This window comes from Oryza brachyantha, chromosome 8 (genome assembly GCF_000231095.2).
Source record: "Oryza brachyantha chromosome 8, ObraRS2, whole genome shotgun sequence".
In the NCBI taxonomy this organism is placed as follows: Eukaryota; Viridiplantae; Streptophyta; class Magnoliopsida; order Poales; family Poaceae; genus Oryza; species Oryza brachyantha.
In genome coordinates, this window is record NC_023170.2 from 4,006,110 (window position 1) to 4,027,511 (window position 21,402).

The following is a 21,402-nucleotide window of genomic DNA, read 5'->3' on the forward strand; positions in this document are numbered from 1 at the left end:
CACATGTGATTTAATAAATTGTGCAATGGTTAGCGACATAGAGCCTCCTTGATTTTTAACCTAGTATTTGATTTTTTTATTGAACTTCTCATTTGGAAATTGGTGCAATTATAGTAAACATATGTCAAAGGCACCGTTCTATAATCATAATACCATTCTTTATTGGGTTGATTTGATTATTTCAGTTATGTTCAGCTCAAGAGATTACAAATCTATTGGGGTACCCATTTTATCATCCATGTACTCCACTGAGCAAGTCCACCTCAGCTTGTCTAAGGATACGACAAACAAGGAAGTAATAGTATGAGACTTACATCAGCCTATTGTTAGGGACATGACAAGGCATGTGACAGCCAAGTGACTCATGTATAATATTTTCTGTCCTAAATAAAAGAAGAAAATGTCGAGCCTCGGAAATGCTCGCGCGTGCGTACCTGTGCCGCCGCCAAGGAGCGCGTGGAGAGATCGGCGGGAGGTCCGCGGTGGAGACGGAGATGGAGAGGAGAGGAATTGGGTAGAGCCGTAGAGGATTGGAAAGCCTTTCATTGGGAAGGGCCACGTGGTCGAATAAAACTTCCAAGATTCAATATATATATATATATATATATATATATATTTATTAAATTTGAGGTTGAAAATTTAAATTTTGGCAAAAACAAAGAGATGGTTAAAAATTCAAATGCTGACTTATAAGCACAAGCGAAAAAATAGGGCGAAACTTCAAGTTTTGTGTAAAGAGAGTGCACAAAAAATATCATATTTCTTTTTAAAATTTCTAGTAGGGCAAATCAAATATATAAACGTGCCAAATAAAATTTCTAACTTCAATTCAGATAGTGTAATCTCACAAGATCTATCAAAATTTAAATTTTGATTTGCCTAACAAATTTTATAACTTTTGATTCAAAAGGTGTTATCTTCCCCGACACCTAACAAATTTTAAAAATTAATTTGTAGGGTGTTATCTCATATGGTATTCTTTAGTAAAAGGCGAAAGAATAGTTTGCTTTGTGCTCACCACGCAGCTGCTTGGATTAATTAATAGCAGCTCCTAGTCTATAAGTAGTGGAAAGGCTGGGTCATCTCCTCCAAACACAAGCGATGTGGTATTAAGAAAGATAATAGGCTTCCCCGAGGGCTCTCCATGTGAGCCAATCATCTGCATGGGCCACAGAAAAAAAATGCCATTAGGGCCCAAATATAATTGGCAAGGTCTAATGGCAGTTAAAGGCATTTCTTTACATGTCTAGGGTGAACAAATACGTGCTTTTACAATCACACTTGGATTAGGGGTTCTCCTCTGGCTGATCGATTCTCTCACAGTAATAGTATTAGAGTGTTTTTCTTTGATAGTAAAACTTATAATCAGTAAATTTTAAATATTTGCTACTCTTATTATGTTTCACTCTTCACATGCTACTTTTATTATTGTCTCTAACATTTTTTACACCAGGGTATTTATAGAATGTTTATTTTGCCCCTCCTCACCTTCCTTTGCCTCCTATCATTTGACTTTTGCTTATGCTTATAAGCCAATATTTAAATTTTCAATCTTAAAATTGAAGCTTATTTTTAGGTTTTTTCATCGTATTTTATTTTTTAGCCTTAGCTCCTAGATCGCTACGGGCATGACGTATGCTTACTGGTAGGTTAGTCATATGAACACACCAAATTTATGCTAGAATATATCACACACGTGTTTTTTTTTTTGCAAAATAGCCAAAAAAAATAGCAGGGGTGACATGTCGGCACGCGCACGTGGCCACGCCAGATAGCTCCGGAGGCCTCAAAATCCCGTGGCTTTTAAGACTTTAGATTGCCACATGTTCATAAAACGCATACATTGTGATGGAGAGGTTTTGTGAGTAACCAAATAATCCAATCCACATGTATTTCACAGCACGCTTGTTATGGTCGATTGATTAATTTCCGGTACTTCTTTTGTGCGACGGAACGAAAAAAAATACCCTAAAGTTACCAAGCTTACGAAATGTGAGATTTTCAGATATTTGATACGTAGCGTGGTTTCTAAAAGAAATCTTAAGAGAATCATTTTTCTGATCCAGCTGTTGGGCCGGGAATGGCTATGTGGGCTGCAAAAGAGAAGGATCGAAAGGAGCTTAATTTTGGACGCATAAATAAAACATTAAATATAGATAAAAAATTAATTATGCAATTAGAGAAAAATTATGAGACGAATTTTTGAGCCTACTTGGTCCATGATTAACCATAAGTGCTACAATAACACATGTGCTAAAAGTCAAGGCTAGAAAATAAACTTTGGTGAAAAATCTCAAAATCAACTTCATATTTAAAGTTAAAATTTTAAATTTTAGTTTATAAACATAATCAAAAGCAAAAGATGGGGTTTTCACCGACAAATGGCAAGTTAAAATACACAATTCTATCCTGGAGGGGATGCATTCTTGCTTTGTTTTTTGGGTTAAAATTCATTGTCTACTTGGGCATAATCATAATGCAAGAACTATCATTGATATCGCAAAATTCTCAGGACTGAATTTTAAGGTTTTTAGTGCCGGACCAACTTTTTTTTTCCATTTTTTTACTAACTTTTTTCCCGATAAAATTTAAAAGAGAAGTGTTTAAACACCTTTAGAACTTCTCATTCCTATTTCTATAACCAGAGGACGGTGAAGTCCCCTTTCCGCTGTCGAAGAGAGACGTTCACAAACCCGACGGCAGCGTATTCGCCTCTATTTATTCATCAGATTCCAACAACTAACCCAATACTTGTCAACGTTACTAAACAAAGTAAGGGACGATCGTTTGACTTTTTCTTTTTTAAAAAAGAGAAAATGAGATATTTATAGATAAAAAATAATTTATGAATAAAACTTTTATATACACGTTCTCGGCGATCTAAAAGTTAAAGATGAAAAATAAAATACGATAAAAAAACCCTAAAATTAATTCTAATTTTAAAGTTAAAATTTAAATTTTAGTTTATAAGAATAAACATAAACAAAAGTACGAGGGCGTAAGAGTGCCAAAATAAGATGGAATGTTATACGAGTATGTTTTTGGGTTGATTTGATTCTGTCAATGTCAACTGGGAAGCATTAATTCACGTAAATTTTATTCTAATTTTTATAGATAACTTTCCTGAGTTGGCTTCACGTTCTGCAAGCGTCGGATCGACCCTGCAGGATCAATAAACATACATAAATACTGCCTCAATGTAAGACTATACCATCAGCACATACATATATAAACTCTGCACCTGATCTGCAAAGTGTAGGTGCGATCGATGGGTTCATTTCATGATATGAGTTCGATCTCTGAAAGCCTTGCTCAAATCAATGCCCTAAGTCCAGTACCAGGTGATTTTCACGTTCCCTTTGAGTCTCTTCGTTTTTTGGCATCCCATTTTCGCTATTCCTAAGAAAGAAAAAGATTTCTCTTATATGTTTCATATTAAGATTTTAGTTGTAGATCTCTCCGTTAGTTTTAAAGTGGGGAACATGGATAAAAATGGTATGTATGCACCGTTTTTTTGCTACTCAGAGCTCACCTCTATGAGTAGGACGAAAAAGAATCCATCCGCTCGGAGATCCAAACCCACTCATGTGCATAGTAAAAAAAGAAAGACAGACCAGCTATTGAACGAAAAAACCGAAACCGGCTATCTCGATGGCTCGGTTTCGCTCAAAGACCACCAATACAATCGAATTGGTAAAAACTAATTAACCTAACCGTTTTCCAGTGAATCGGCCTTTTTCGAATTATATTGGTTTTTTTAATTTATCATATGATAGTATTATATTATGAATTTATTAGATTACTCTGTTATAACTTTTTTTCGAGGTTTAGGTTGTAGCCATATAATAAATAAATTGACTCTTTCGGCCTCTGCCGTCGCCAGCGCCGCCGCGTCCACATCCATGGATCCACCCTCACAGTCACACTGTTGCCTCCCTCCGCCACCCAACAATCGGACGGAGAAGCAGGCAGCAGAGGAAGGGGCGGTGTGCCTGCCCTTCTTGCTCTCCTCGCCATCTTCGACGGCGACGGCCTCGTCAGGGCCGTGTCCGGTAGGGATGGAGGAGCCGTCGCTGAACCAGCTCGGCGTCGTCGTTTCACCCGCCGACGCCACGGCCATGGTGGCACGCGCTCGTCGACTTCCAAGAAGCCCCTATGCGGCTCTATTCCAAAGCGGAGGAAACAGCAGCAGGTCCCGTCCCTACCTCCGGTGATGTCGGCTGTGCTGGGGCAGAGAAAACCCAGGAGGAGAGGTTTCTCCATGGTGTTTTTTTTTCCAATCATTGATATTTTTTCTTTATTAAATGCAGTGCTAGAAGCTCAACATTTTTTCTTGATCTGTCACTAGCTTGAAATACCCTACTCAAAATCAGTGTTGCTATAGGTAGGACGATTTTTATTTACACGACTTATACGATGAAACATTTCTCTCCTAATTGGGCTCTAGAGCACATGAGCGCCGTTACGTTTCTCTCCTGCCATCCGCGCTTTGCTATTGTGTTTGATCGGATGCGTAGCATTTTCCGCTTAAAATGGAAGAAAGTAGTTCCGTTTCATAATATAAGATGTTTGACTTTTTTTTAATGTTTGATTATTTGTCTATTTCAAAAAGTTATAGAAATATCATTTATTTTGCTTGTGACTTACTTTATTATCAAAAGAATTTTAAGCACGACTTGTCATTTTTTATATTTGTACTAAATTTTTAAACGAGACGAATAGTCAAAAGTTACAACCAAAAAAGTCAAACATCTTGCATTATGAAACGGAAAGAAACTTCGGTTGAGTTAATGGGACCTGTGTTGTTTACAAATGCGTTTCTATTTGCTTAAGTAATTCTTGGCTACCTGCTTAGCATTACTAATTTGAGATTCTTTTTACTGTCCATAGAAATGATAGATGAGGAAGATGTTGTTCAAGATGCGACATCCGGTGATTCAGTAGATGATGATGACGAAATCCGCAATGGAACCTGCAAGAGAAAATCAAAGAACAAAGACAGTGTTTTGGATGATGTCCATGAAATGGGGAAAAACAAGGTGTCTGATGGCAATAACAACAACGGAAGAAGGAAGAGGTCCAAGGTATGGTCACACTTTAATCCGGTGTTGATGGGACATACAACATGCAAGCATTGTGGAAGTAAACTTAGTGCAGGAGGTAGAAACGCAACAACTACACATTTGTGGCGGCATGTGAAACGTTCCTGCCCTAATGCCCCTCTTAGCTTCAGACAAACCCTAGTGCAGCAAGGAGGCTGTACTGAAAATTCAGTACAAATTCCTGGTCCATCGACAGAAGTGTGTCACAGTTCGGTTCATTCCAGAGGAGCAACATCATTCCAGAGCTTGGGCTGTTTTTGCCTGGCACTTCAGAGAAGATCCTCACTGTTTTTCAGCAAGAGAGGTTGAGACTGAAGGAGAAAATAGCATCTACACCTGGGGGAGTTTTCCTGTCAGTTGGTAGGTGGGAAATTGATGGTAAATACTTTCTGTATTTAACAGTGCATTTTATTGATGAAGGATGGCGAATGAACAGGATTGTTATCAGATGTTGCTTATCTGCAATCGAAGACTACCCTGCCAATTACTACTTAAGCATGTTTCCTGACTGTAAAAACTTCTTGCGTGTAAGAGATGGTGAAATCGTCACCAGTATGACTGTAGAAGCAATCAACTACTGGGGTATTGAGCATAAGCTTTTAGGAGTAACAGTAATGGAGGGAGTGGGTAATTCTATTTTGGATATACAGGAATTGGAGAACAATGTTGAAGTGCAGAACTATCTTCTGGGCAGATGCAGACTATTGACTATTCCTTGTATGGCAGAGTGGCTTCATGATCTCTTTGGTTTTGAACTCAGTGAACTTGTTCTGGGAACAAGTCTGGCCTGGTTTGGCTACATGACATGCTCTCCACTTTGTAAGCAAAAATATCAACAAGTTCGATCACAGCTGCACCTCAACCCACCCTCTCTTGGGTCACGAAAATGGTACTTGACATTCTACTTATTGGAAGCTGCCTTGTTGTTCGATAGAACAGCTCCAAATGTTGAACAAACTGACCCTCAACTGTTTACACATAAACCATCTTCGGATAAGGTGCAAGCAATGGAAATCTTCTGTAAGATCGCAAGGTCAATTTATCAGGCAATCAAAGTAGTTTCAAGCCCTCAGTATGTCTTCAATTCGTATTTCCACGTCTTGTGGAGTGTGAGGACAACTCTGCAGGAATTATCGACAGTGAGAAATATCGAGCGCATTGTCGATGTGGGCAAAATGCAGGAAAACTTTGACAGGCAACGGAGAAGGGTGTATGTGTGGTTGTCCATGGCTGTTGTTCTGGATCCCAGATATCACATCAATTTTATCGAGCAACGTTTCAGGCAAGCTTTTGGTAATGATGCTTACATGTACATAAGTGAAGTGCGTGGGAAGCTTTTTGAGCTGGTCATGCATTACTCCTGCCATGTCAATCAGCAAAATATTAATACATATAGCCAGATGATGGATATTCTACTGTCAATTATGAGTGGTACTAAATCACAAAACGAAACAAATCAGATTTTAAATGGGAACACAGGACAAGATGGTTTCAGAGAAATATGCCAGTTTTAGGAACTTTCTATAGCCGTTTTAGGAACTTCCTTTCTGCCCCCATCCTCACACTTTCTTCTCCATGTCGTGCAGCAGGAAATGAACATCAGAGGCGCCTCAGTCTGAGATGATTCGTTCACCACCTTTGGAGGGTGCTTTCCTTCTGGTTAGTATTGGTTCAGCTACATCGCAAGAATGGAATTACCTATTATCCGTACAGTAATATATATGTGAAATCTTCTCAAATGATCAATTTTCTCCCAAATATATGAATATATGGTGATTTAGCTTTGGATCTTTGGTATCTCTGATTTTTGGAGCTCTCTCACCATCTTCTCGCAGTCTTCTCTCTTAGGCTCTTCTTAGTTTGTGAAAAGAATTTTTTTTTTGTCACGCTGGATGTTTGATCAAATGCTGGAAGGGGCTTTTGGACATGAATGAAAAAACGAATTTCATAGGTCGTCTAAAAACCGCGAGATGAATCTTTTGAGCCTAATTAATCCTTTATTAACACATGTGTGTTGCTGTAACACTTATGCTTAATCATGGATCAAGTAGACAAAAAAATTCGTCTCATGATTTCTCCCTAATTGTGCAATTAGTTTTTTTATCTATATTTAATGCTCCATTTAGGTGTCTAAAATTTGATGTAATGTTTTTTGGAAAAAAAATTAGGAACTAAACGGGCCCTTAATGCATCTTCTGTGTTCAGGCCCAAATTAAGCTCCTTTCGATCCTCCTCTTTTGCAGCCCATATTGCCATTCCCGGCCCAATAGCTGGATCAGAAAAATGATTCTCTTTAGATTTCTCTTAGAAACCGGATTACACGCTACGTATCAATATCTGAAAATCTCACATTTCGTAAGCTTGGTAACTTTAGGGTTTTTTTTTTCGTTCCGTCGCAGAACAAGAAGTACCGGAAATTAATCAATCGATCATAACAAGCGTGGTGTGAAATACATGTGGATTGGATTATTTGGTTACTCACAAAACCTCTCCATCACAATGTATGCGTTTTATGAACACGTGGCAATCTAAAGTCTTAAAAGCCACGGGATTTTGAGGCCTCCGGAGCTATCTGCGTTGGCGTGGCCACATGCGCGTGCCGACACGCCACCCCTGCCATTTTTTGGGCTATTTTGCAAAAAAAAAAACACGTGTGGGATATATTCTAGCATAAATTTGGTGTGTTCATATGACTAACCTACCAGTAAGCATACGTCATGTCCATAGCGATTTAAGAGTTAAGGCTAAAAAATAAAATACGATGAAAAAACCTAAATATCAGCTCTAATTTTAAGATTGAAAATTCAAATATTAGCTTATAAGCATAAGCAAAAGTCAAATAATAGGAGGTGAAGGAAGGTGAGGAGGGGCAAAATAAACATTCTATAAATACCCCGGTGTCAAAAATGTTAGAGACAATAATAAAAGTAGCATGTGAAGAGTGAAACATAATAAGAGTAGGAAATATTTAAAATTTACTGATTATAAGTTTTACTATCAAAGAAAAATACTCTAATACTATTACTGTGAGAGAATCGATCAGCAAGAGGAGAACCCCCAATGCAAGTGTGATTGCAAAAGCACGTATTTGTTCACCCTTAGACCCAGGGGCACGTATTTGCAAAAGCACGTATTTGCAAAAGCACGTATTTGTTAAAGACATGTAAAGAAATGTCTTTAACTACCATTAGACCCAGGGGCGGATTTGGTACGAGGGCGGCGGGGTCCCGTTAAAGTTATTAGAGTCTCACGAAGACTTCTCAAATTTATAACAAAGATAAATAAAAAGGGAGCTGAAACGCTATTAACTTGTTCAGACCCTTCTATTATCGTTGGCTAAATCCGCCACTAATTAGACCTTGCCAATTATATTTGGGCCATAATGGCATTTTTTTTCTGTGGCCCATGCAGATGATTGGTTCAGAGGGAGAGCCGTCGGGGGAGCCTAATATCTTTCTTAATACCACATCGCTTGTTTTGGAGGAGATGACCCAGCCTTACCACTACTTATAGACTAGGAGCTGCTACTAATTAATCCAAGCACCTGCGTGTTGAGCACAAAGCAAACTATTCTTTCGCCTTTTACTAAAGAATAACGTGTGCGATAACACCCTACAAATCAATTTTTAAGATTTTTGGGTCTTGGGGAGATAACATCTTTTGTTTCAAAAGTTATAAAATTTGTTAGGCAAATCAAAATCAAAATTTTGTTAGATCTTGTGAGATTACACTATCTGAATTGAAGTTAGAAATTTTATTAGGCACGTTTATATATTTGATTAACCATACTAGAAATTTTAAAAAGAAATATGATACTTTTTGTGCACTCTCTTTACACAAAACTTGAAGTTTTGTCCTATTTTTTCGCTTGTGCTTATAAGCCACCATTTGAAATTTTAACCATCTCTTTGCTTTTGCCAAAAGTTACTCTTTGCTTTTGCCAAAATTGAAAAATTTCAACCTTAAATTTAGAGTTGATTTTGGGGATTTTCATCCCAATTTATTTTCCAACATTGGCTTTTACATCGATAAAAATATGTACATAAAAGTTTATTCACAAGTTATTTTTCGTTTGTAAATATATCGTTTCACTTTTTTCTCAAACAATCACCCTTTTGTATTTTCAAGAATTTTTTTCATGTTAGTTTTAAAAGTTGTTTTTTATGTCATATTGTCATGCCTCAATCTGGCATTCCCGTACAATGGTATCACCAAATAGGGCATGTCACATTAGAATGACGCGAACCATCTTGCACTATACCACAACACCGATACTAGTGCACATTCATTTGCATCCTCCTTTCAGATTCCATGGGAAATATGAGGTGGGATGGGATCACCTTGAGGTTCTTGACTATAATTTTAACATATTCACTTACAATGTTCAAATACTAGCATATTATCCATGCGTTACAACGGAATTCTATTAAAAATGTTATTAGTGTGTTATTAATATTATTTTGTATTTATTGTCTCTTAAATATTGTATATATTTGTTCTGACACATGAGTCTATTCATTTCATATAATTTCTTCCCATGAAAAAAATAAATAGTTTGTTGAGGTAGCTGACATGTAGGTCTATAGTTATTTTCTTTTCTTTTAAAAATCCAAAAGTTGGTAGGGTGGGTCACAAATTCACCGCCACCGGTCATCATCATTGAGAATGTTTATAGAGGTAAAGATAAAATGAGCACCGGACGTATGGAAGGTTGTTAGCATGTAACTGTAACATCCTATGTTTCCACTGTGTTGGGAGTAATTTGAACCTTTGCATTCTATCTTGACGACAATAAACATTGATTTACAATGCAATTACGAAGGCTAACCGTCCTACTATCAGTACAAAGTATCATAGGACACCTAAAAGAACGTACAGTACACCTGAGATAGAAAAAGGTGGTTAGAACTTAGCTCTACTTGCACAATATTCATTCATTAATTTGTACATCAAACCAGCATTCAAACCCAAGAGGAATTTCACACTAAAATCGCCGAAAAAGGTATACTTCTGGAGTAAGAGCATACATCTTTACTAGAATCTATGTCACATGTGACATGTTTGGCGTCTCTCAGTTGCTTATTTATAATATCAATATGAGAACTGCAGTGAAATATGGTTTATATGTGGCAAATCATGCATTTGGAGTGCTGGAATATGGTTGATGCTCTCCCTACATGTAACAAACTGGAAAAGTATAAATTACTCACTCCCCATATCCCACAAAGCATGTCGTTTTGAGGATGATCAGGCAAATTAGCTCTCAAGTACAAATGACCAAGTTCTCCGCATTATTTGTTTTAGTTGTCATTTCAATGCCTGGGAAATTGTTAAAAATTAACTGCTCATGCACTCGGAAAATTGACGGAAGGTGTACTGATTTACTGCATGCAATGAATTAATAAATACTAGTACCTCCTAAAGGTTCCCACATTTATGGTGCAAGCTAAAAACGATAAGTTTTAGGTCATTCTCAGCGCATAATTTGTTTCTAACAATATCAGGCCATCAACACATATTTGAATGAATGAATAAAACATATATTCTCAATATAAAATTTCACTTCACGGTTTCATAGACTAATATATCACTTAAATATTGTACCCAAGTAATCAATAGAAGTTGATTACATATGTAGAGATGAAATGAATTACTTTCGGTTAAGGTTTCAATACAATTTCATAGTTATAATTGTATCCACCAAGTTTTATCCACATGAAACTTAACTTATCTCTCTCATCATAAATTTTATTTCAAATCATCAATTTTGCCTGTGTGGCATATGATTTAATGAGATTAAAACATCTCATAAGACTAGTCTCAATGCTCAGTTTCACTACACAGTTTCCAAAACAACAAACTCAATGAAATAATGCATGAAACAACTAATCACAGTGCAACGTTTTATTGTAATATTTCTAAAGCTAAGTAAAGCATTTAATTACTGATAAAAGTTTTATTACATGGAGAGAAGGTTTGATAGCATGAAACGCCTCAAGCCACTCAATGCGAGTTTCACTACGTTACCGAGGACTTGGTAATAGTGACCAAAGGTTTCATGGCCATGAAACTAATTCCCTCTCTCTTCTCATAGCTTCATGCAAATATTCACTTTTGTGTTGACGTGCCACCTAATTAATGTGTATGACCCCTCCATGAAACCCCTATTGAGACTGGCCCAAGACCCCACCGAGAATGGGACATATCCACCACCATCATCTTTTGACCTTTGCTTACGCTTATAAGTCAAATTTAAAATTTTAACATTAAATTTAAAGTTGATTTTGAGATTTTATCATCATAGTTTTTCAGCCTTAACTTTTAGATCGCAAAGAGTACGGATAAAAAAATTATCCATAAATTATTTTCTATTTGTAAATATGCCTTGGATGGTAGAACGGCATCTTTACTTGGACGGAGGGAGTAATCAGCTTTTTTATTTACTGTGCGAGAATAGCAACTATAATTTGTGAGGATGGTAATACTTGAACATGAGATTAACCAATTCACCCTATTGTGAATATAACCATGAATATGCCATGGAAATTATCCGATCGCAAATGCAAATTCATACTCCCTACATCCCTAAATATTTGATGGCATTAACTTTTTATACACATTTGACTATTCGTCTTATTCAAAAATTTACATAATTATTAATTATTTTTATATCATTTCATGTATGGTTTAATATATTTTTATGTATATATATAGTTTTACATATTTGAAATTATTTTTGAATAGGACACATAGTTAAACGTATATAAAAAAGTCAGCGACGTCAAACATTTAGGGACGGGTACTATTTGTCAAAACAAACCTCCATCAATCCATCGAAAGATTTATATGAATGGTTTTAGCACATGTGAACCTATGTTCAATCCGTTACTCTTCGTTGTACATAGCAAGACACATCAAACGTAGCGCGCCCATTTTATTTCGTAGTTTCCTTTTTTTGAAAAAAGAAATTGCATCAGTGTGCTTCAGTTTTCTCACGCATCTTAAGACTGGATATCACGGCAGGTAGAGTTGCTTATTTATAAGTATAGTCCATTGGTTATTTGGTAATATTATTACTACTTCACTGTATATGAAGATGTCTTCTATTATCTTTAAAATGGTATTTTGAGATACCATATTTTTTTACTATGAAAACTTGTACCTCTGATTATAATATACTGACATTTTTCACTAAAAATTCAGTATCTTACTGTACTTTTTTTTTCTCAAGGATAGTATTTTTTTCATATACGAACTGTGAAGGCGAAACGTGAGTCGAGTTTTCATGACTCATGCATTTATCATTTGAGCAAATTGTGAAGCTTATGTGGTAATATATATAATTCAGTTAAATATCTTGGATTAGAAACAAGAACACAGGAACCTGCCTCCAGAAAACAGCGAACAAAGTTCATCAAGACGATAACTCCGTGTGACAATTTTCATATATAATTATATAAGTTTATCTCGAGAATACAAAGGAAGATTATGTATCTTCGTACGAAGAACGTAGCTGAAAATTAACAATCTAGGCAATCTGATGCATACAGAGCACTGCTAAAACACTAACACCTCATTTATAACCGATGAATTTTCGTTGAATTCCTGTAAAAACATTCATACTAAATTATTTTTGTTTCATTGGATGTTTGGATTCAAGGATATTTTTTAGTCCCTTGTCATATCAGATATTTAGACGTTAATTAGGAGTATTGAATATAGACCGATAACAAAAATAATTGCATAAATAAAGGCTATTTCATAAGACAAATTTTTTAAGCTTAATTAAGCCATGATTAGCAAATGTTTACGGTAGCATCACATTTGCTAATCATAGACTAATTAGGCTCAATAGTTTTGTCTCGCGAAATAGTCTAGATTATGGGGTGGGTTTTATTAATAGTCTATATTTAATACTTCTAATTAGTGTCTAAACAACAAGCATGCCCTTAGTCTTCATAAGGAGCCCTAATGTTGGTCCTAAACAGGGGCGGTACTAGGAGTAGGGCGGATTGGACTAGAGCCCTACTCCTAGGCCCAAACATCAATTAAAATTATACCTTAAAATTTGAAAAATAAATAATAAAAGATAAATTTACGTAAATTGTACTAATTCAGATATACTCTTGGGCAAATTTTAGTTCTGCCCCTGATCCTAAACTTAGGAAGAATCAACCCTATTGAAGAAGAAATTAGGCATGGGAAGGATGCATGATATATAGCTTCACACGATTCTCACATGTTATACTAATAGTCAAGGTGTTGTAAGCTGTAACCAAAAGAATATGCAGAGGATATCCCCTGACAGGATACAGACAAATTGGACTACCCTTGTGCACCCATGCACTTCACCAAAATAAAATTTTATTACTCCGTCGGTTCTAAAATATAAAACATAACTACCGTTGACATAAAAGAAAGAAAAATATTTATAACCACATTCTCATTTAGATTGTATCTTAATATATGTATATATGCATGCAAGCATGTAATATGGTTGATTGTGAAAATTTTTAACTAAATTAAATTTATATAAGAGATATACGCTAGTTAATGCATGCTTGTACATATGTTTTATATTATAGGATTAAAGAAATATTTATATCTTCTATTTTAAAACGGACGGAGTAATTGTTGACAAAAAGACACATCCCTTCTTTCTATATAGTTAAGACCCAAAGGTGAATTATGGTTGAGCCACGTCACCTCTAAATCTTAGGCGTCAGATCTAATCTGAACGATTGATAGCGCGTGAAGCCCAGCCTACTTGCGGTCGCACTCCCTTCTCCTGCGGCCCCGTACTCCTCTACCCCGATGCCGCTGCCAGGTTGTTCTCTCTCCCTTCTCCCGTGCCCCTCCTTCTCCATCCCGCATGGCGTCGCGCCGCGCGTCCGAGGCGAGATCCAAGTCCAAAGACAGCGCCGTTCTCTCCGTGCCTTCACGTGCGCGCCAAGCCACCGCCGGACTTGGAGAAGCCAGACCACAGCACCCAAAACGACACCCCCAACTCCACCGCCACTGCCGCCGGAGGCGGGGCCGAGGTGGCGGTGGGGACATGGTGGATTCGGTGGTGGCGCGGTAGCGGCGGGAGAACATGCTCAACAAGAGCCCCCTCCGATGCGGCCGTCGCCAACCCTAACCCTGTCGTCGCCAAGGTCGTCCTCTTCCTCGACCCCCTCAAGTCCGAGGAGACCTCACTCCAGGCAAGCCCTCCCTGCTCCCCACTCTCCCTCCCGTCGCCGATACATCATCTCAAATGCATCCTTGCAGGATCTGGCTGATCCGTTGATCCGTGTGCCCAGTACTTGAACCAGCCCCAAGTGCTTTTTTCCTTTAATGGCGATCTTAGGGTTTGTTGTCTTCGTTTTATAATCCGTAGTACTGGCGGCTGAAAAGAAATACACATATATACGTTTGTTCGAGAAAAGAAGTCAGTAGTGTGCTGGCACATTGATTTCTTTTTTACCCCACTTAACCCGTCAAAAACACAAGGCTCTGATCACGGTAAGAAACTTTTACTGTGTAAGAGGATGTTTGTTCCCAATTTCCTATAGAGTTGAATGATGTTCTGCCTTGCTCACCCAATTTTGCGTTTGTTTTGGGTGTCGTAATGGAGGGCAGTTCTTGGAAGAGTGAAAGATTTCTTGGGAGATATGGCAAAGGCGAACGAGAAATTGCAGCTCGATGTAAAAGTATGTTTCTAGCTGATATTACATTAGATGGGTGTTTTTGCTGTTAAAAACTACAATTTATGTAATTTATTTGTAGAATAAGCGTCCTGAAGGGTATGAACGTCCTGAAGAGTGTGATATAGAAGCGCTTACAGGAAATGAGAAGGAATATATTGAGATGGTAAACTGGACTGTCTTAGGTCCTGTTTGTTTCCACTTAGGAATATGCTAATCTAGATTATTAGCAATAATCTGAAACAAATAAATAGATCATTTGTGATATATCAAATAATATTTATCTGCTCAAAACAAAATCGTGGGGGTACAGTTCAATTGTAATAATCAATGGGCAAATAATTCTATTGTTGTAGGATTTGCTTCTTGGTGTAGCTGATTTGCATTCAGAGAAAGCTGTAGAGGTGGCTGAAGCAATAATGAACGGTTTCCCACCTGCAGGAAGGTCATTCACTTGTAGCTCATCTGACTCTGAAGATGATATAGTGACGAAGATGGTGGTGATGAACAAACCATGTCTGCCAAAGATGAAGATGAACTAGAGACTCAAACATCAAAATAAAAGAAGCCCAATAAACAATAGAAGATCGTTGTTCTCAACTAGAATGCTAGCCATTCTTGACAAGCAAGGACATGGATTAGTAACACAAGGATCCAACACCTGGTATTAGGACAACTTGAAGAATAGACATCCAGATATCAGAATTGCCCACCGTTTTTTGTCCTAGAATGCTCTAGGATTATATGCTAGCTCACATTCTGAATTACATAAAAAATAAGCTTCCTCAGATGCATATCATTCTCGATGAAGAAAATGTGAAAAACAATGAGATTTAGTACTTATATACTATTACTATTACTAGATACCTATTGTTTCCATATTACAGTATTTACTAGAAAACTTACTTTTATATTTGCATAAATTTAACTCAGCTTATATAAACCCAGTTATCTGGTGAAGATCTTGCTGTACCTAAAAATATTCTGCTGGCAATGTTTCCATTATAAGCCTGACAGGTGTTGTGGTTGTGAATATAATTTTGCAACTCCTTGGACTTGAAACGAGTTGTCCATGCTTGGCACTTTTAGCAATTGATGATGCAAATATCACATTTAATTGGTCAGGTAGAAGAACTACTCACTTTTGAAATTGTATACTATATTATATTCCTATTTGGTCAGGTAGCAGAACTACTCACTTATATCTCCATTATTCTCTTTGTAATTTTTTATATATTTTAATATTATGTGTGCATATAGCTAAATTTGAAGGAGTTTTTGTTGTTTCTAACGTTTTCAAGTCATCATATGCTACGAGGAGTAAAAAATATCTCCACATTGTTAGCTTATGGGCTCGATGTGCTTTCAAGTATTTCTTACTTGAGTGTATATTTTGTCTATCAATTTATTTTTAGGTTCAAACAATACAATTTGATTGTTCATACTTACATGCATATTTTATCTTTTCTGATGTACCCGCCGCAACGCGCGGGGTTCCATCTAGTATTCTTAAAAAAAATGTGCACGAGCCTACTACATTACACGAAATGTAGGTCCAGTTTATAATAAAAAAAATTAGGTACAGTACAAAGATGCTACTGCAAAACAGAGTGATGCATAGTTGCCTACTCTCTATTATTCCAAAGTAAACACGTACCTAACATCTCAATAACTCTATTAATAGTGAGAAAATACCAAAATATCATTCATTAATAGCACATTAGTATTGGTGGATAAGTAGGTAAGGAGTATCGTAGGAACAAAATTATTTAATTTGTGGATCATATGTAGGTAAAATGATATATATGGGTTAATTTATTTTAGGACAAACTCCAGGAATTAATTTATTCTGGAACAGATGGTGTACTCCCCAGAAGAACAAAATGTCATCTAGATATTGGGACCCATACATGGGTGTGTGATTCTGATTTTCTTATTATCCTCGCCCTCCCTCGCTTCATTTGATATCTTCTTCTACATCACGCTATCTTGTATTTTTGTACACATGTTGGAGTCTTATGGCATCATGCAATTAATTTGTCCCCAAACAAAATCGAGACAGATAGGTAGCGTAAGCGTATCTTTTTAATTAGCTTCTTTTGAGAAATGATTCTACTTGAAATTAATCATGATTTGCATAATTGATCCACATCTGTTCATCGTTTTGTTCTGCATATCCCGGAATCAGCGGATGTTTTGTATTGTAAGGCCGCGTTAGGCTGTCAACTCATATTTTCTCGTTTTTCATACGCATGCTTCTCGAACAGTTCTCGGACCATCAAGCAGTATGTTTTTCAAAATTCTTTAAAATATTATATTGATCTATTTAATTTTTTATAGTTATTAATTAATTAATTAATATGTACTAATTATAACTATGTTTTTTGTAAGCAAGGCACAGCCGAACGCGGCCTAACCGCCTAAGTCTACTATTAGCTAGTCAAAGATTATTGCGGGGCGCACTTGCATGCATACCAAGTTGCTTATACTCTAAACCTCTACACTAATTATACAAGTAACACTTGATTTACTAGTAATTAAAATACCATAGGCAATGACCAGTATACACTACTTGATCTTTTTCATACATCACACATCTTTGGCTTTTTCTTTCTATTTCTAAACAAAGGTGACAATATCCTCCCAGACAAGACAAACAATAAAGTTGTTGAGTACAATGAAAGGGAGCTTTTATTTTTTTTAAAAAAAGTTGTGGTGAATAAATATAATACCGCTCAACAAGATATATCTGCTACAGAAAGAAGTATACTGGAGAGTGACTTGTACGCTGCGCATTCCAGGCCCTACCAATTCCTATGTCGTTTAGAATGTTTTTGGAGAATTTTGTTGGAATTTTACCGGTTTCTGTGAAATTCCGGAGTCCCTAATCTTTTTTATGCCATCTTCGTGATGTGGCAAAATCTTTAATTATGAGGATTTTAAGGCACTCTTCGGTTTGGAGGAATTTTACGGAAATTTTGGAGGAATTAAACTGTTTCCTCTGAAATTTCTGTAAAATTCTTGTGATCCGAAGAAGCCTTGACTAGCCCTGTCTTTTTTACGGTACTTCACCCTGAATTATTAGTTTATTACCTCAGAATATTTGCTCCAATCTCTAAGAATATCTTTTCTCAAAAGCTTTCTACTGCATTTCTTAGACAGTTTATGATATGTTATTTGTTAAGTTTATTTCTTTAAATATTTAATGTATTTATATAATAAAGTAGATAACCGTGGTAGTAATCTAGTAAATGATAAATAGGGTAAGAAAAATATATGATAAAGCAAACCACATATGCAAATCCATTTTACAACATCAGGAATCATGAAAGGCCCATTTTACCCTAGCTCTACATAAAATGCACCGGTGTTGTTGTCCTATTTATTTTCATAAAAACTTTTGATCACCATTTCAATAAGTTTGGAGGGTGCATGAATTATTATAGGATCATAGGAGTGGGATGTGGCACAATTAATCCAAAGTCACCTTGATCTGGTCTCAATGATCAATATATATACATATTAAAAGGATTCATAAACTTCTCAATTAACCTAGCTAATCTGCTGAAAATCCCATTGCTTATTGTAGTATAAGTTTCGTTGAGTATTTAACTGCCATTAACAATAAAAATGATGAGTCTTGAAAATTAGAAAACATCATCATACTGGCCAAAGCCTGGTCCAGACCAACAAGATTATTGAACACTGCAGAGAGGGACCAACAAGGTTAATTAATTAGCTAGCTGTTGAAATGGTCCAATTTTTTGCAGGTTTATGCATGATGTAAAATTCTTTACACCCAAACAAACCAAGGAAATCCATGTTACCATTTCCCTACACACTCCCTTTCAAAATTAAACTTCTTCCAATGCTGTCATCTATCTATCACCTGTTGGTTTAGCAGTCAAGAAAGACAGAGAGACTGGTTTGTTTCCCCATCAGTGTTTTTTTTTTGTTCAAAATAACAAACTAAAAACAAGATTCTAGTGGGGGTTGAGGGGTCCAACTGTCCTATTGTGAGGAAGCAGATTTTGAGAGACAAGACAGTCCTTTCACAACCCAATTCAACTACTTGATGATGGCAAATTGGCAATGTTACAGAGACTTTTAACAAAATTGTCATAATTAAAACTAGCTTTGAGGAGCCACTAAAATGCAAAAATGCATATGTAACATGGAAAATATCACAGAACAAGAGAATACTGTAACCGGTGTAACGCAAATAATAGATTTACCGTCTGTTTTATTGTTAAACTAGATGTTTGAATTTTATATCACTATAGGTGTGTGCTAATTTGAACTGGTATTCAGAAAAAAAAATCCATTGATGCCTTTTGGTCGACCCACAACTCTTTCACGAGTTTGACAAGATTATGTATGGATTGAATAGTTCTAAAACTGTCAAATTTTATGGATAGACTAATAAGAATTATAGATAACTGCCTATGGAGCATTTAATAATTCGAATATTAGAATACTAGATTTATTTATTTTAGTTAACTATTATAATATTATAATATTACAGTACATAGTATAAGTGTTAAACTAGAAGTATATGGAATATAGTTGCAGTGGATATGTAATTAAATGTTTTCTTCGAAACATATATATATAAGCTCAAAATAATTATATGATGTACATATCCCGTATACCATGTGAACCGAGCATCAAAAACCTTTACGAGAAATTAAGTGTTTAATTGTCAAGATGAAGTCCTGTTGTGCATGGAGGAATTAACGAACGTGCAGCATAGAGGGCGGCTTTAGATCGGATCTAATGCTATATTGTCAACATTCTACACTATTAATTTCACCAAGAAATGTATAAGTCAAGATCTCAAAATAAATATAGGATCAAATTTATCCAAATCTCAAAAGAAAGTTGTAGAATGTACAAGTCTAGAAGCCAATAATTTAAAAAAGTTTTTTTTAATAAGTAGCAGAAGGACTGCGGTGTTTTCATTAATCGGAATTACAAGATGAAAGTTATGTTTACTTGTTTAGTATTCCTTTGTTTCATAATATAAGACATTTAAGATATGTCTAGATTTATCTATTAATTAAAATATATTGTTTGCACATGTATATTAGGACCTGTTTGGGAGAACTTTAGCGCATGTTTGGAGGAGATTTAGATTCTGAGAAGCAGCTGTTTGGTAGCCAGCTTCTGATAATCTGGAAAAGCTCGTAAACCCAGCTTCTCTAGCTTCTGGATTCTTAGTTCATTTTCTAGAATCTGTAACTACAGATTCTCAGAAGCTGTGAACTGTTTGGGATAGCTTCTGGCAGAAGCAGCTTTTGAGGAGAAGCTCCCCCAATCAGACCCTTAGATTCTGAGAAGCAGATGTTTCTTCTGAGAATCTGGAAAAGCTCCTATACCCAGCTTCTCCAGCTTCTGGATTCTTAGTTCATTTTCTGGAATAATTATAGATTCTCAGAAGCTATAGACTGTTTGTGGCAGCAACTTTTGGCAGAAGCAGCTTTTAAGAAAAGCTGTTGCTGAAAGAAACTCCCCCAAACATGCCCTTAGTATCCATATGAATCCAAACAATGTTAAAAAGTCTTATAATATCAATGATAAATAGTTGCATTAGGATAAACTCGATCAGTAACATAGAGTAGATTATTTCAATAAACTTAGGCATTCTATGAAAAAATATAAACTAATTTATAGTTAGTAAGTCAGAATTAAAAAAAAAATTGTAGCCCTATGAAGAGTGGTTATATTGGAGAAAGTAGTGCTCATTTTGGCACATGAATAGGTATTATGTTGCGTGTTTGTTCTTTTTCCACCTCGTTATGCTTCCTTCCATAAAATTACATTAAGTCTTCTAAAATACCATTTTGCCCCTAGATTTTGATAAATGTCAATTATCCGTAACATCTAATAAATAATTGAATGGCAAAAATATTAATTCTATGAATCCTTCCATTAAGTCTTAGTAGAGGTCTTTTTAGGGCAAAAATGGCCTTTACATGGAAGCCAAGGTGTATGAATGGAAAACTAACAGCAGTGGTAAAAAAAGTGACAAAAGCACTTTTATAACAGAATTTTGTTCAAACTCGTATTCGTTGATGGCAATACATTGAACCAATCGCTTGCCAATATCAAAATGTAGAATTTTCCTTGCACAATATTTTCACCTCCCCATTGTACCCCCACCCCCCCCCCCCCCCCGGTATTAGTACTGAAATAAATATTTATGTTCTCTACATCTTCCTCTCCATGTTGTGGTATTATAAATTGCAAATGGCCCCACAAATTTGATATCTATCCAGATCCAAAAAGGCCTATGGATGCTCCAAGAGACACTTTCTTCAGGTGAGATAAGCACTCCCATGCATAACTTCTCATTCATAATCCTGTTTGTTGATTCATTGATTCATTTATTATATTTGTTTGCAAATATATTATCCTTGCTCTTTTGTATTTACTTCTGGAAGCATATGTTCATGAACTTCCCAAGATACAGCCTGAAGAAGACACTACACCATATTTTTTCAACTCATGCGAATATCCTTATTAGATGTTGAAACTTACTTAGGTTCGTTTTGGTTAGTTTTGGGGTAAGTTATCCAGCGCGAAAAACATAATAATTGATTAGTACATAATTA

The 21,402-nt window shown here is 36.2% G+C and overlaps 2 protein-coding genes and 2 pseudogenes across 3 annotated transcripts; 3 read left to right on the forward strand and 1 right to left on the reverse strand.

Annotated features, from left to right (window-relative positions):
* Nucleotides 1-915: 915 nt before the first annotated feature.
* LOC121055236 lies at nt 916-1,021 on the reverse strand (annotated as a pseudogene).
* Nucleotides 1,022-3,952: 2,931 nt separating this feature from the next.
* Nucleotides 3,953-6,884, forward strand: LOC102702590 (zinc finger BED domain-containing protein RICESLEEPER 1-like). Its single transcript, XM_015840358.2, has 2 exons — nt 3,953-4,192; nt 4,891-6,884. Exon 2 carries the CDS (start codon nt 5,531-5,533, stop codon nt 6,614-6,616), a length of 1,086 nt encoding a protein of 361 aa, XP_015695844.1. The 5' UTR covers nt 3,953-4,192; nt 4,891-5,530; the 3' UTR covers nt 6,617-6,884.
* Nucleotides 6,885-8,648: 1,764 nt separating this feature from the next.
* LOC121055235 lies at nt 8,649-8,754 on the forward strand (annotated as a pseudogene).
* A 5,203-nt stretch (nt 8,755-13,957) lies between these two features.
* Nucleotides 13,958-15,646, forward strand: LOC102702874. 2 transcript variants are annotated; one of them, XM_015840390.1, is made up of 4 exons: nt 13,958-14,305; nt 14,724-14,794; nt 14,871-14,954; nt 15,145-15,646. In XM_015840390.1, exons 2-4 carry the CDS (start codon nt 14,756-14,758, stop codon nt 15,328-15,330), a joined length of 309 nt encoding a protein of 102 aa, XP_015695876.1. In that variant the 5' UTR covers nt 13,958-14,305; nt 14,724-14,755; the 3' UTR covers nt 15,331-15,646. The 2 variants fall into 2 exon arrangements, with proteins under 2 accessions (XP_015695876.1, XP_015695875.1); XM_015840389.1 differs by lacking the exon at nt 13,958-14,305 and adding an exon at nt 14,381-14,606.
* The last annotated feature ends 5,756 nt before the right edge of the window (nt 15,647-21,402 follow it).

Coding starts and splice junctions, on each gene's coding strand:
- LOC102702590 (XM_015840358.2), top strand. CDS start 5,531: ATGAACAGGATTGTTATCAGATGTTGCTTATCTGCAATCGAAGACTAC.
- LOC102702874 (XM_015840390.1), top strand. CDS start 14,756: ATGGCAAAGGCGAACGAGAAATTGCAGCTCGATGTAAAA. Junction 14,795..14,870: donor AATTGCAGCTCGATGTAAAA/GTATGTTTCTAG, acceptor ATTTATTTGTAG/AATAAGCGTCCTGAAGGGTA. Junction 14,955..15,144: donor AGAAGGAATATATTGAGATG/GTAAACTGGACT, acceptor CTATTGTTGTAG/GATTTGCTTCTTGGTGTAGC.